The sequence below is a fragment of the Cicer arietinum genome, chromosome 8, assembly GCF_000331145.2.
Source record: "Cicer arietinum cultivar CDC Frontier isolate Library 1 chromosome 8, Cicar.CDCFrontier_v2.0, whole genome shotgun sequence".
In the NCBI taxonomy this organism is placed as follows: Eukaryota; Viridiplantae; Streptophyta; class Magnoliopsida; order Fabales; family Fabaceae; genus Cicer; species Cicer arietinum.
The window spans coordinates 18103731-18117157 of record NC_021167.2 but is presented as its reverse complement, the minus strand read 5'-3'; the positions used below and the strand labels follow the sequence as shown (position 1 = coordinate 18117157).

At 34.5% G+C, this 13427-nt stretch overlaps 1 protein-coding gene and 1 long non-coding RNA gene across 2 annotated transcripts; both read right to left on the bottom strand.

The window, feature by feature from the left end:
• Nucleotides 1–1744: 1744 nt before the first annotated feature.
• On the bottom strand, nt 1745–4068 carry LOC140919041 (uncharacterized). Its single transcript, XR_012161629.1, has 2 exons — nt 3476–4068; nt 1745–1814 (listed from the first exon to the last, which is right to left on the bottom strand). It is a non-coding gene; the product is annotated as an uncharacterized lncRNA (long non-coding RNA).
• On the bottom strand, nt 1745–4250 carry LOC101507583 (very-long-chain aldehyde decarbonylase CER1-like). Its single transcript, XM_073364515.1, has 3 exons — nt 4075–4250; nt 2282–2657; nt 1745–2115 (listed from the first exon to the last, which is right to left on the bottom strand). The coding sequence occupies exons 2-3, from the start codon at nt 2606–2608 to the stop codon at nt 2002–2004; spliced, it is 441 nt and encodes a 146-aa protein (XP_073220616.1). The 5' UTR covers nt 2609–2657; nt 4075–4250; the 3' UTR covers nt 1745–2001.
• Between the last annotated feature and the right edge of the window lie 9177 nt (nt 4251–13427).

Below are 13427 nucleotides of genomic sequence, written 5' to 3'. Positions count from 1 at the left end.
CTATAGTAGCGTCGTCTCTGCCGACGCTACGCCTACGCTGTGTAAATTTGAAACATTCGACGCTAAAATGTCAGTTGCCACGGGGCGGAAAATAATTGTGTCGGTTCGCCGACGCCACGGTCGAAAAACAGTAGTCAACAAACTTGGTAGCGTCGGCCGGCTGACGCTAAACTCAAAATAAAAGTCAAATTTATAAAGTAGCGTCGGTTTTGTCGACGCTAAATTCAAATTTATTTAATTTATTATTTTTAATTTTATAGCCCCTACTTTGCTGAATTTCATTTTTTTTAATAATATAATTGATTGCTAATAAACATTAAAAGTCATTCATTGACATTATAACAAACACACAGAGTATTAAATAACATAACAAAATATCATGTGTTCTGAAACTACAAAATAACAAATAGTATCGAATAACAACTTTAACAAAGTTACCTAATACATAATTGTCAACCATGCGGCCTGAGGTGTGCACAATCCTACTACTAGTCGAACCACCCCTTGTTTCAACCATTGGCTTCACTTCTCCGTGTTCAGTCCAAATCCAATAATCTGGTTGAAATCCATCCCGGTACAAGTGAAGTCTAACAGTAGTTGCTGCAGATATCTTCATACACTTGCATTTTATGCACGGACACCTTATCCCTCCCTCAGATATACAAATCGGTTGTTTCAAAGCCCTCTTCACAAAATCTTTAACACCACTAACATACTCCTCTTTCAATCCGTGTCTATTTTCATGTACCCTATTGTACATCCAAGTACGATCCATTTACTATAAGACCAAAACTTAACTTGTCAATCACTAAATAAGTTTGAAAAATTAGTTAGAGATTAATATTCAAACAGTAACAGAATTTCCAATTGATATCATGGCATTGCATAACAATGCAACTAACTAATTAGTTAGATAATTAGATTGAAAACAAATTATAATCAAATTAAATCAGGAGCAATTTAAACAAAGTATAGGGAGGTTTTCCAAACCAGCCTTAGATTTCACTTGAACATCAGATTTTAGTATAAGAGCAATTTAAACAAAGTATAGGGAGGTTTTCCAAACTTGCATTGAACATCAGAGTTTAGTATAAGAGCAATTTAAACAAAGTATAGGGAGGCAAATCAACCTTAGATTGAACTTTAACATCAGATTTTAGTATAAGAGCAATTTAAACAAAGTATAGGGAGGTTTTCCAAACTTGCATTGAACATCAGATTTTAGTATAAGAGCAATTTAAACAAAGTATAGGGAGGCAAATCAGCCTTAGATTGAACTTTAACATCAGATTTTAGTATATGAGCAATTTAAACAAAGTATAGGGAGGTTTTTCAAACTTGCATTGAACATCAGATTTTAGTTTAGTTAGATTGCACTTTTATAGAGTTCGGCGAGGTTTTCCAAATTCAGCATGTACGCCAACAAACAAACTCAACAACATCCATATTAATAACAAAGTATAATTAAATTAACAACATCCATACCTTTCAAGTGCTTACAATCCTTCCCCCTCCAAACTACGATTTGTTGTTTATCGAAATTCACCAGGATATAGGGGACTAGGTTATGCATCAATGCATTTGGGATAGTTAGAAAGCAACAATTTACAGAACCAAGCACAAAAATGAACCAGAAATGCAGAATAACGCAGAAAAATGAACCAGAAATCATGTTTAAGTTATGCCTAAGTTAATATAAGCAATTAATTAAAGAGAAATCATGCAACATTTAGACTTTTGCACATTGGCTTATTCTCATCAAAATTTACTTTCAGGAAAAGAATTTCAGGGTGTTCTTCAGCTGTTCTGCATAGCTGCCAAAGTCATTAAACAATGATATTTCAACATCAGGTACAAGAAAGCTGTAGTATAATTTCAGCAGCCTGCACATTAAAAACATATTAAGTAATTTAAAAATATCATCCTAATTTGAAAACATTCCAGCAGTGAATAGACTTATTTTCATTCACGTCTAAGGCTATGTTTGGAATCACGTCCAAATTATTTCACTGTGGAAGCTACAATACGTGACTTCATGTTTGCCAGGAAATCAGCCTCTATAATTGCATCTTCAATCAAGTTGTTCAATGTTATGCTCTGCTTTTTTGAGAAATACTACAAAGCATGAAATAAAAAAAGTATTAAGTTTATCTAAAAGACCACAATTATTTTTGTCTTTCGTTATTTAAGTAATTTGTAATAACGAACATTATTGATGACTAAATCATTTAATCCTAGTTGGATTAGAATGAAAAGTCAAAATTCACAAATAAAATCATACTTGTGTTTTAAATCTTGGTATAAGCCAACAGTGCAGCTTGAGATCCTTGAAGGTGTTGCTTTCTAAAAGAAATGCAGTCCCAGTAATCCAAGTGATAAAGATAGAACACATTGTAAAGGGCCATAGTAAAGGTAGATACCATATAGATGTTTGAGGATTGGAGGCTAAGGAAGAAAATCCTAAGCGCAATTGATAAATGGAATCAAGTGTGGTTAAATGTGTTAAATGAACCACATCTGGTGACTCCTTTGGTTTCTTTAAGGAAGCTTCATATGTAGCATCTGTGGATTTATCTACAGTACCGTACAAGTAATCATACATAGGCATGAAAAGTGAGTAATTAGTCCTAAATTTTGTGTGATGCAGTGAGTGATACCTGTGAAAACCAATAACTAAATTAATTAGTATTGAACATTAATATTAGATGTCTAGTTAGTTTACTAAGACTTAATTAGTTGGTTAGTATGTTAATTAACTAATTAATATTTTATTGAATTAAGATCAGATATAACAATTTTTCAATTTTACGAGAGACAGACGAGTACTCTTTAAACTTACGATGGCGTGTATATGAGATACTTCAATTGGGGAAAGAATGAGAAGAGTTTGGGAGGAAAGAACTCAAAGTTGCAATGACCCATGTTGTTCATGAAATCAATGAAAAAGATGTAGCCAAACAGAGCAGCCACAGAAGATGTTTTGGTGAGGATTGTTGTCAAAATTGGTAATGAAAACCAGGAAATCATGAATGAAAACCAGGAAATGAAAATCAAACAGGAAATGAAAACCAGGAAATCATGAATGAAAACCAGGAAATGAAAATCAAACAGGAAATGAAAACCAGGAAATGAAATCAAACAGGTCAGAGACTTCTCAACTGATAATTGTGTGATGTGAGTCAAAAGTTATATTTTGTCAGGGAAAGAAAAATCAATACTTAGACTTGCAGATTAGTATCACAAGTGCAAACAGTATCACAAGTGCGAACTACAAACCCTATTCAAATTCATATTTGAGTAGAAGGAACTGCAAGGCATAAAATGGAGTACTATGCATCTAAATAAGTAAATTTGAAACAGTCTAACAGAAGAGACCACTGGCCAACAAACCAAGGGAAGCACATATTTTTTAAACAAACCAACAAACCAACCAGAAAGTAAAAGAGTGAAAGGGGAATTCTCAAAGCAAGAGGACCTTGGGGTATAATCCTCGGCAAGAAGCACACCAAGTCCCATAAAAATCAACAACAACTAGTCTATCCCCAGCTTGACTCAGAGCATTAAGAAATTCTTGTGTGGAGTGAATGTCAATCATGTTTGGTGTATTAAAACTGTTGATTGTAGTGAGCTTAAATTAACACATGGATGCTCGTTTGTGGTTAAGGATTAAATTAAACTCGATAACTAACGAACCCCTTGAATTGATTGTTTTAAAATCACAATTTTCAATTCTGTTTGTGTTTATTTCATTGTAAACATAACTCCCCCAAACCTTATAGTTTTCTTTCTTAATTTGGTATAATTTCAAAGTTGGTCAGTCAGGAAACATAGCAAACATAACAGGACTTATCAAGTTGGGCATAGCAAACATAACACCATACCAAAAAAAATTGCATATAATAGAATACACATACACAAGCCAAAACAGGACTTATCAAGTCGACTTATCAAGTGGACTTATCAAGTGGATAATCAGGAACTTCTGGCCACACATTAATCCAATTACCAATGAATGAATGAATTAAAAACTCTAGGGCATTGGGCATGTGTAACTAGAAGAATATTAGAAATTACCAATGAATGACCAAAACAGGAACTTCTGGCCAGAAATTAGTCAGTGTCTGATATCGTCCATCCAATGTCCAATTTGATTCTGTTGCATGCCTTTGAATCCATTTAGGTTGCTGGTAATCAAGAAAGTAAATCAAAACCGAACCAATTGCTCTCCATTTGATGTTGCTATTATGTCCTCTTTAGTTTGCTTGAACTGTGAAACGGGTTTAGGGTTCGAAAGGGGGACGGTTCGAGAGGGGTTCGATGACGGTGACGACACTTAACGGCGACGGGTTCGAGAGGGGGACAGTGACGAGTCTGAGAGGGGGACGGTGACGAGTCTGAGAGGAGGACAGTGAGGACTCTGATCGTTCGAGAGGGTGACGGCAACGATGAGAAACAGTGAGAGAAGGGTTCAAAACATAGGAGAAGGGTTCAAAACAAAAGAAGGGCACAATCTGATTTTACGATAAGGGAACAATCTGATTTTACAAATAATATTAAAAAATTTAAAAATAAACTAGCGTCGGCCACACCGACGCTAAATATTAAAATAAAAATTTACAAATTAAATGAATAAACTAGCGTCTGATTTATTTTACTTAGCGTCGGCCTCACTGACGCTAACTGCCAACAAAATTAAAAATAAGCATTTATTACCTTAGCGTCGGCGTGGCCGATGTTACGCCAACGCTACCACGCGAAAATCGGCAGCTAAAATGCAATTTTCTAGTAGTGAGCATTAGAGGATGTGAATTTGGAAGACTCATTGGTTTCAGGATTTGCTGAAGCCTTTGGAGACGGTATAGGAATTGGCAACGTTGCTTTCCTTGGATTTTGTTCCATGGGTAATGGAAATCATGAAGAAACTACAGCTTCACACTCAGTTCAAGTAATCAACAAATTCACGTGACATGACCAATTTTGGAATTTTAGGTCTTGTTCTTGTAATGGTTGCATGATGCTCTTTATTGTCCATTATAACTTTACATAGCTATTTGACCAAGTGGATGGAAAGGAGTCACATAGGGAAAACAAATTTGGTTGTGTTCTGCACTAGACAACATCGAGCTTCAAAAAATGTTGACATAACACAATCTGAAGGTACATCAACTTCAGATAAGGAATATGTGAAGGAGATTTTGCTATTGGATTTGATATTTATTTTGTTGTTAGAAGATACTTTGTAACCAAATACTTGGTGTGATATCTATTATATCAATATATCTTATGAAGTGATATAAATCTAATCGTTTACATTGTAGTACTTTTGTAATAGGTATAGTGTTGGTTTGTATGTGCGATTAATTGAAATGAACTTCTGATATTAAATTGTGAATATTACAAATAGTACCCAAGAGATCAATTGTGAAAGTGTCACTTTGCATTTTTTTTATGACTTCACTTTATATAATGTAATTTTGTATTTATAAATTATTATTTAAATGATAAACTTTTTATATTTGTTTAGTTTTCTATTTCAAATTATCGATGGAAATGCTACTCACAGAAAAGCCATGAGTCAATTATCCACGGAAACGTCGTAGGTAAACTTAACCCAAAGCATTTATGTCACTAATATTTTACCTACGAGGCAATTATCTACGAATCAATTCTGTGGGTAATTTCTAATTACTTACGAACGTTCCGTGGGTAAAGTCAAAATATGCCATAGTTAATATCATGTTTTCTTGTAGTGAAAAATCTCATTTTTAATTCTAATATAACTTTCATATAACTCATCCTTTCGTTTTAAACGTGAAATCAAAACAAGCAAACCAAAATAAGTTTTGTAGTAAAACGACAGAGAACAGACCAACAAACATGAGAATGACGCATATATGTGGTATGCTGCGAAGAAGAAGGCAGCGGTGGTGAATGGTTGACGGTGGTTGGTGGCAGTTATAGTGGAAGTTGAAATGACAGTTTTCTATTTTTTTATTTTGAAATATATGATTTTGAGAATGGAGTTGAGTTGTTGTTTCTTCTCTGTTCAACTTCATTTTTGTTTCAAAATCTCTTTTATAAAAAAAACTTCTCCGTTTTCTTTTCTTCTCTTTTAGTTTTTTTTTAATACTTCCTCTCTTTTTCTTTGTTTATTTTAGAAACAAAGAAAAAAAAAAACTTTTCTATCTTCTGAATTTTTTTTAATTAAAACTCATTTTCTCTCCCTTTATATCTTCTGAAAAATAAAACTCCCTTTCTCCCCTTTTCTATCTTTTAATATTTTTTTCATCTAAAAAATAATATCCCCTTTCTCTCTTTGGAATTGATTTTTGTCTCAATTTATAGACTACAAGGATGAATCTTTGTGTCTATGAGATAAACTAATGTCGAATTTTTGTATTGTTTTGCAGAAATTTAGGAACCGCGCAGAGATGGAAAAGGAAAAGAGTGGCTGACCTGTTTATTTGTGTGCATTTTGAAAGAAGATCATATCTTTATTAGTGAAAGAGTAAAAAATAAGGAACATTAAAAGAAAGGAAAAGAGGCTTTGCCTCTGCAGAGAAGTAAGAAAAAGAAAATTTTTGTTTTATTTTATGTTTGTTTTTTATGTAATGTAATGAGAACACTTATGTAAATATGAACTCAAAATTGCACTAAATTTTAAAATGATGATTTTTTTTTTCATTTTATAATAATACTTGTAAAATATTTATTAAACATATTATTACTTATTTTTAATTAACTAGACAAAATTGAGGTACTACACTGTTAAATTCATCTATCAATTGAATTGAGAGGAGAGTAGATATTTTTACTAAATTAAATCTAAAAGTGGGTGAAATGATTCGTATAAGAGCGATTAGATGATGTAACGATGAATTTTATATCAAATTCATATAGTAAGATATATTCTTAGATCAAATTTTTGGTTTAGTATGAGTTAAAAAAAAAAAAAAAAACAAATGTCCTTGGCATTTTGATCAAAATTAGTGTAATCTATTCATTAACTCCCTTTATTTTTCATTCTCTCATTTAAAGAAAAAGAAACATAACAACATTTTCATTCTCTCTACTTCTTTACTAGTGTTAGTATATGATCATAGCATTTGGGCACATGTTTTTAGCTTTTTACTTGGGTATTTTAAAAGCTATTTATAGCTTAGATTAATATTTTTAGCTTGTTTCTAAACTATGGGTCGAATTTGAATTATAATTTTATTATTTGCATATTAATTTTATTATTTATATTTTGACTCTTTCTTGCTCTGTAGGTCATAACTTGAGCTCTGGATATCAGATTGGCACATATGAGCAGACGTTGGAAAGATAAAAATCTGAGCTACAACTTTTGTGTTGACAGGTACTATATAACAAGTACTATATATTGGCAATTTTGTTTATTTTCTAAGACGGGAAATGAGGATTCAAATTGCTACAAGAAATAAATAGTTTTGATTTAATTTCATGGAAGGTTAATTTTATAAGATTAATCCACGAGTTTAGAGTTTCATCAACACCTTGAGATTCAGGTTACACTGTCAATTTCTATTCATGATTCTATTCTTGCTTATTTGATTATATTGATATTTTGATTGCTTAAATTGAATTTCAATAGGATTGATTAAATTTATTTGACATAATTTGGTTTCGGTTTATAATTTAATTGAATTATAATTTTGCGACGCTTGATCGTTAACTATAATGTTTTGATGATTGTGATGCTTAATTCAATCAAAGAAACCAAATTCACATAGGATTGATTACGCTTGTTTGATCAATTCTATAGTCAAATAAGAATAGAATTACAAATTAGAAATTAAACTCATTGATAGAATCTGTGATCTCAAGATATTGTTTCTAGAAAAATTCTTCCCTGCCTCAAGAGCTGCTTCAATCAGAAAAGAAATATGTGGCATCAGGCAGATTGACAGGGAATCATTACATGAGTATTGAGAGAGATTCAAGAAATTAGTGTCAAGCTGTCCTCATCACCAGATTTTTGAACAATTGCTCATCCAATATTTTTATGAAAGCTTGCTACCTATGGGTAGAAGCATTTTGGATGCTGCTAGTGGGGGAGCACTTGTCGATAAGACCCCAGAAGCGACAAGGGCTTTGATTGAGAACATGTCCATTAATTCTCAGCAGTTTACAACTAGAAACAATTCAACAGTGTTGACAAATGGTGTGAATGAAATTCAAGCTTCTTCCCACAAGAATTTAGAAGGAAAACTTGATGAGATTACATCTTTAGTAAAAAAATTGGCAATAGGTAAAACCCAAGCAGTTGTCTATGGTATTTGCACTTCTCCAAAGCATCCTTCAGGTTCATGTCCTACATTGCAATCCAATTGTTGATGCTCCTCAAGTATATGCAGCAAATATATATAATCCTCTAGCCAACTATGATCTATCATCTAACAGGTACAATCCTGGTTGGAGAAACCATCCCAACCTGAGATGGGGGAATTCATCTGCACAACAACAACCTAGGTAGCAGCAGCAAAATATTCCTGCACAACAAAACAATGCACCTTCATTAGAGGACCTCGTTAAACAGATGGTTGTCTAGAATCTCCAATTTCAACAAAGAACAGATTCCACCATTCAAAATTTGGAAACAAAGATTGGTCAGCTAGCCACTTCAATCAATCAATTACATGCTCAGGGGTCAAACCAATTGCCTACACAGTCAGTAGTAAATCCAAATGCTCCCAATGTTAGTGAAATTACATTGAGGTTTGGGAAAGCTGTTGAAATACCAAAGGTACCTGAAACTGTAGTGAAAAATAACAAGGTTGTTGAGGACACTTTGATATATGAAACTGTTGATGTTGAGCAAAATGTACCACTTCCTTTTCCTCAAAGGACAGTGAAGACTAAGAAAATGGACGAAGCAGATAGGAACAACGAGATCCTGGATACATTTAGGAAGGTGGAAGTGAATATTCCCCTTCTTGAAGCAATTAAATAGATTCCAAGATATGCTAAATTTCTAAAAGATTTGTTCACACACAAGAGAAGGTTAAAATGTAATGAAAGAGTAAACATGGGGCGAAATGTTTCAGCCCTCATTCAGCCCATGCCTCAGAAATGCAAAGATCCAAGAACTTTTTTCATTCCATGTACCATAGGCAATAATCAATTTGAAAATGCTATGTTAGATTTAGGAGCTTCCATTAATGTTATGCCTACATCTATTTTTAACTTTCTTGCTCTTGGACCTTTACAAAGTACATGTGTTACCATTCAATTGGCGAACAAGAGCAATACTCGTCTCGCTGGACTTGTGGAGGATGTACTTGTTTGAGTTAATGAACTGATATTTCTTGCAGATTTTTACATTCTGGACATGGAGGGAGAGAATAAGTCCAACAGGGTGCCTATCATCTTAGGCAGACCACTCTTGAAAACTGCTAGAACAAAAATTGATGTGCATGCTGGAACTCTATCCATGGAATTTGGTGATAGCATTTTTAAATTTAACATCTTTGATGCTATGAAACACCCCGTGGAAGAGTATTCTATTTTTCAAATTGAATTGCTTGCTGATTTGGTTGATGACACTTACCTCGATATGTTTGCTACTGATTTTCCTTCATTATCTGGTTTTGATGATACTTATACTTGTGAATAATGTACAGATACTCACTTGTGCTCCGTGTGTGCTGAGATCGAAGCTGCCTTGCACGTTGATCATTGTGCTGATATTGATATTTCTACTAACATAATTGATTTTGCAGACTTAGCTTCGGCCACTGGTGTTGTACCTTCCATTAAACAACCACTGACTATAGAGCTTAAACCACTTCCTGAAAATTTGAAATATGCATATTTAAAAGGAAGTGGCAAGTTATCTGTGATTATTTCAGCCAAACTTGACGATGAACAGGAAGATGAGTTGTTGCAGATTTTGAGAAAACACAAGAAGGCAATCGGATGGACCTTGCCTGATATTCCTGGTATTAGCCCATCCATGTGTGCAGAACAGTTAGGCAACCCCAAAGGCGACTTAACCCATTAATTTTGGATGTTGTAAAAAAAGATGTGACCAAGCTCTTGCAAGCAGGCATTATATACCCCATCTCTGATAGTCAATGGGTGAGCCCGATGCAGGTAGTACCTAAGAAAATTGGACTCACATTGGTTAAAAATGAAAATAATGAACTTATCCCCACACGAGTGCAGAACAGCTGGAGGATCCATATTGCACCAGAGGACCAAGAAAAGACTACATTCACTTGTCCTTTTGGCACATTTGCCTACAGGAGGATGCCCTTTGGCCTATGCAATTCTCTTGGCACTTTCCAAGCTGCATGATTAGTATTTTCTCTGACTTGATAGAAACTTGTATTGAAGTTTTCATGGATGATTTTACTGTGTATGGTTCCTCATTTGATGCATGCTTGAACAATTTAGATAGAGTTTTGCATAGTTGTATTGAAACTAACCTTGTGCTGAATTATGAAAAATGTCATTTTATGGTTGAACAAGGCATAGTTTTGGGACATATGACATCTAATTATGGGATAGAAGTGGATCCTGCCAAGATTGATGTGATTTCAAATTTGCCTTACCCATCTTGCATCCGCGAGATTCGTTCTTTTCTTGGCCATGCAAGTTTTTACAGACGCTTTATCAAGGATTTCAGCAAGATAGCTCTTCCGCTGTCAAATTTGTTGCAAAAAGATGTCAGTTTCACCTTTGATGTCAAATGCAAGAAGGCGTTTGATTTCTTAAAGGCAGCACTGACCTCTACGCCCATAATTCAGCCACCTAATTGGACCCTCCCTTTTGAAATTATGTGTGATGCATCTAACTATGCCGTGGGAGCAGTCCTTGCACAAAGGGCTGGTAAGGCTGCCCATGTTATTTATTATGCTTCTAGGACTTTAGATTTTGCGCAGGCTAATTATACTACCACTGAAAAGGAACTTTTAGCTATTGTTTTTGCACTTGAGAAGTTTAGATCATATTAGTTAGGTTTGAAGGAAGTTGTTTTTACTGACCATGCAACTTTGAAGTTCTTGTTGAAGAAACCAGAAGCAAAACCAAGATTGATCCGGTGGATGTTGTTACTCCAAGAATTTGATTCAGAGATTAAAGATAAGAGTGGAGTTGAAAATTTGGCAGTAGATCATTTAAGCAGAATAGAAATGGATGAGGACCCCATCCCCATTCAAGATGACTTCCTTGATGAGCAACTGCTACATTTGCGTGAGGTAACTCCTTGGTTTGCTGATTTAGTTAATTATCTAGTTGCTGGAGTCTTTCCTGCAGATGCATCCTGAACAAAAATATGCAAACTTAAAAGTGATTCCAAATACTATGTGTCGGATGATCCATATCTGTGGAAATTTTGTAGTGACCAGGTGATTAGGCGATGTGTTTCCCACCATGAGGCTCAATCCATTCTTCATTTTTGTCATGCCTCTCAAACTGGAGGACATTTTGGTCCTCAACGAACAGCAAGAAAAGTCTTAGACTCGGGTTTCTTTTGGCCCACTTAGTTCATTTTTGTCATGCCTCTCAAACTGGAGGACATTTTGGTCCTCAACGAACAGCAAGAAAAGTCTTAGACTCGAGTTTCTTTTGGCCCACTTAGTTTAAAGATACTTTTGAGACTTACAAAACTTGTGAACAATGCCAAATAGCAGGAACATCAATCACTCATAGGAGTGAGATGCCTCAACAACCTATACTTTTCTGTGAAGTATTTGATGTGTGGGGAATTGACTTTATGGGCCTTTTTCCTGTATCTTTTGGTTATGTATATATTTTACTAGCTGTTGATTATGTTTCGAAGTGGGTGGAAGCAATACCCACTAGGACTAATGATTCTAAAGTTGTTGCAGGTTTTATCAGATCAAATATTTTTTGCAGGTTTGGAATACCTGAGCCATCCTAAGTGATCAAGGCACTCATTTTTGCAACCGCACCATGGACACTTTGCTTCGGAAGTATGGGGTTGTGCATAGAGTTTCTACACCTTATCATCCCCAGACTAATGGGCAAGCTGAAGTCTCAAATAGGGAAATCAAATAGATCTTAGAAAAGATGGTGCAGCCAAACAGGAATGGTTGGAGCCACCGACTTAAAGAAGCTCTTTGGGCTCATAGAACAGCCTACAAAACACCAATAGGAATATCCCCTTATCGACTTGTGTTTGGTAAGGCATGCCACCTCCCAATAGAAATACAGCACCATGCTTATTGGGCGGTCAAGAGTTATAACCTTGAGATGGAGAAAGCATGTTTAGAGAGAAAGTTTCAATTGCAACAACTTGAAGAGCTTAGACTTGAAGCTTACGAGAACTCTCGCATCTATAAGAAGAAAACTAAGTACTTTCATGATAAGATGATTTCTAGGAATAAATTTTCCATTGGCCAAAGAGTTTTATTGTTCAACTCCCGTTTGAAAATTATGGTTGGGAATCTTCGATCGAAGTGGATTGGCCCTTTTGTTGTCACTAACATTTTTCCTCATGGTGCAGTGGAAATAAAAAGTGAAAACACCGAAAAAATGTTCAAAGTAAATGGACAACGCCTCAAGTTATTCCATGAGAGCTTTGTGCTTGAAGATTCTACCATAGAAGAACTCTCCTTGGAAAAGTCCACCTACACTGAAGTTTAAACAGAGAGCTCCCTTTCCTTACTCTTATTTTATATTTGTTACTTTCATTGAGGACAATGTGTAATTTAAGTGTGGGGGTATTATTTAGGATTCTATTTGTTATGATTTTAATTATTATAATTTCAAAAAAAAAAATAATAATAATAATAAAGTAAAAAATAAAAAAATAAAAAATAGACACTGCATTGCATGCTTTTCATCAGATTTTATGGTTGTAAATGTTGAGAGTTTGTTTGCATTGGCATGATTAGATAGTATTTTTGCATTCTTGGTAAAATAAATTGGATTAAAATGCTAAATTATGTATCATTTGTGATAAGTCATTAACCTTTGTGAGATTTTTGAGCCTTATTATGAATGGAATACATTTTTCCATCCTTTTTTTTTCTTGTGTGTTATCTCACTCATTATTGCTAGTTACGCCAAAACTTGATTTGACTCTTGTCCGCATGCATATATTGAAATGATCTAGGCATTTGTTTCTAATTAAGCTACCAGCCAAATAAGTCTACCCTACAATTATCCATTTGTTTAAGCCCCTTTGAGCCTAATTACCCCACTTTTTTGTTATATAGCTCATTACAAGCCTAAAAGTGAAAAACAATGAACTGCCTCAATCTTGAGGGATAAAAGAGTCTTTTCTTACATAAGTGTATGGGTGCTCAACTTGTTTGTTTAAATTTGAGAGCGATGAAAAAAAAAAGAAAGAAAATATATATATATTCCCCCCCAAGCGACCGGTCCTTCTTTTGGGTTGTCCTGAATTGTTACCGAACCCGTTATTTCAAGAATAG

Excerpts from the sequence above, each read along its gene's own strand:
- LOC101507583 (XM_073364515.1), bottom strand. The coding sequence starts at position 2,608 with ATGCCTATGTATGATTACTTGTACGGTACTGTAGATAAATCCACAGAT. Across the intron at positions 2,116-2,281 it reads TACCAAGATTTAAAACACAA|TATTTCTCAAAAAAGCAGAG; the intron begins GTATGATTTTAT and ends CATGCTTTGTAG.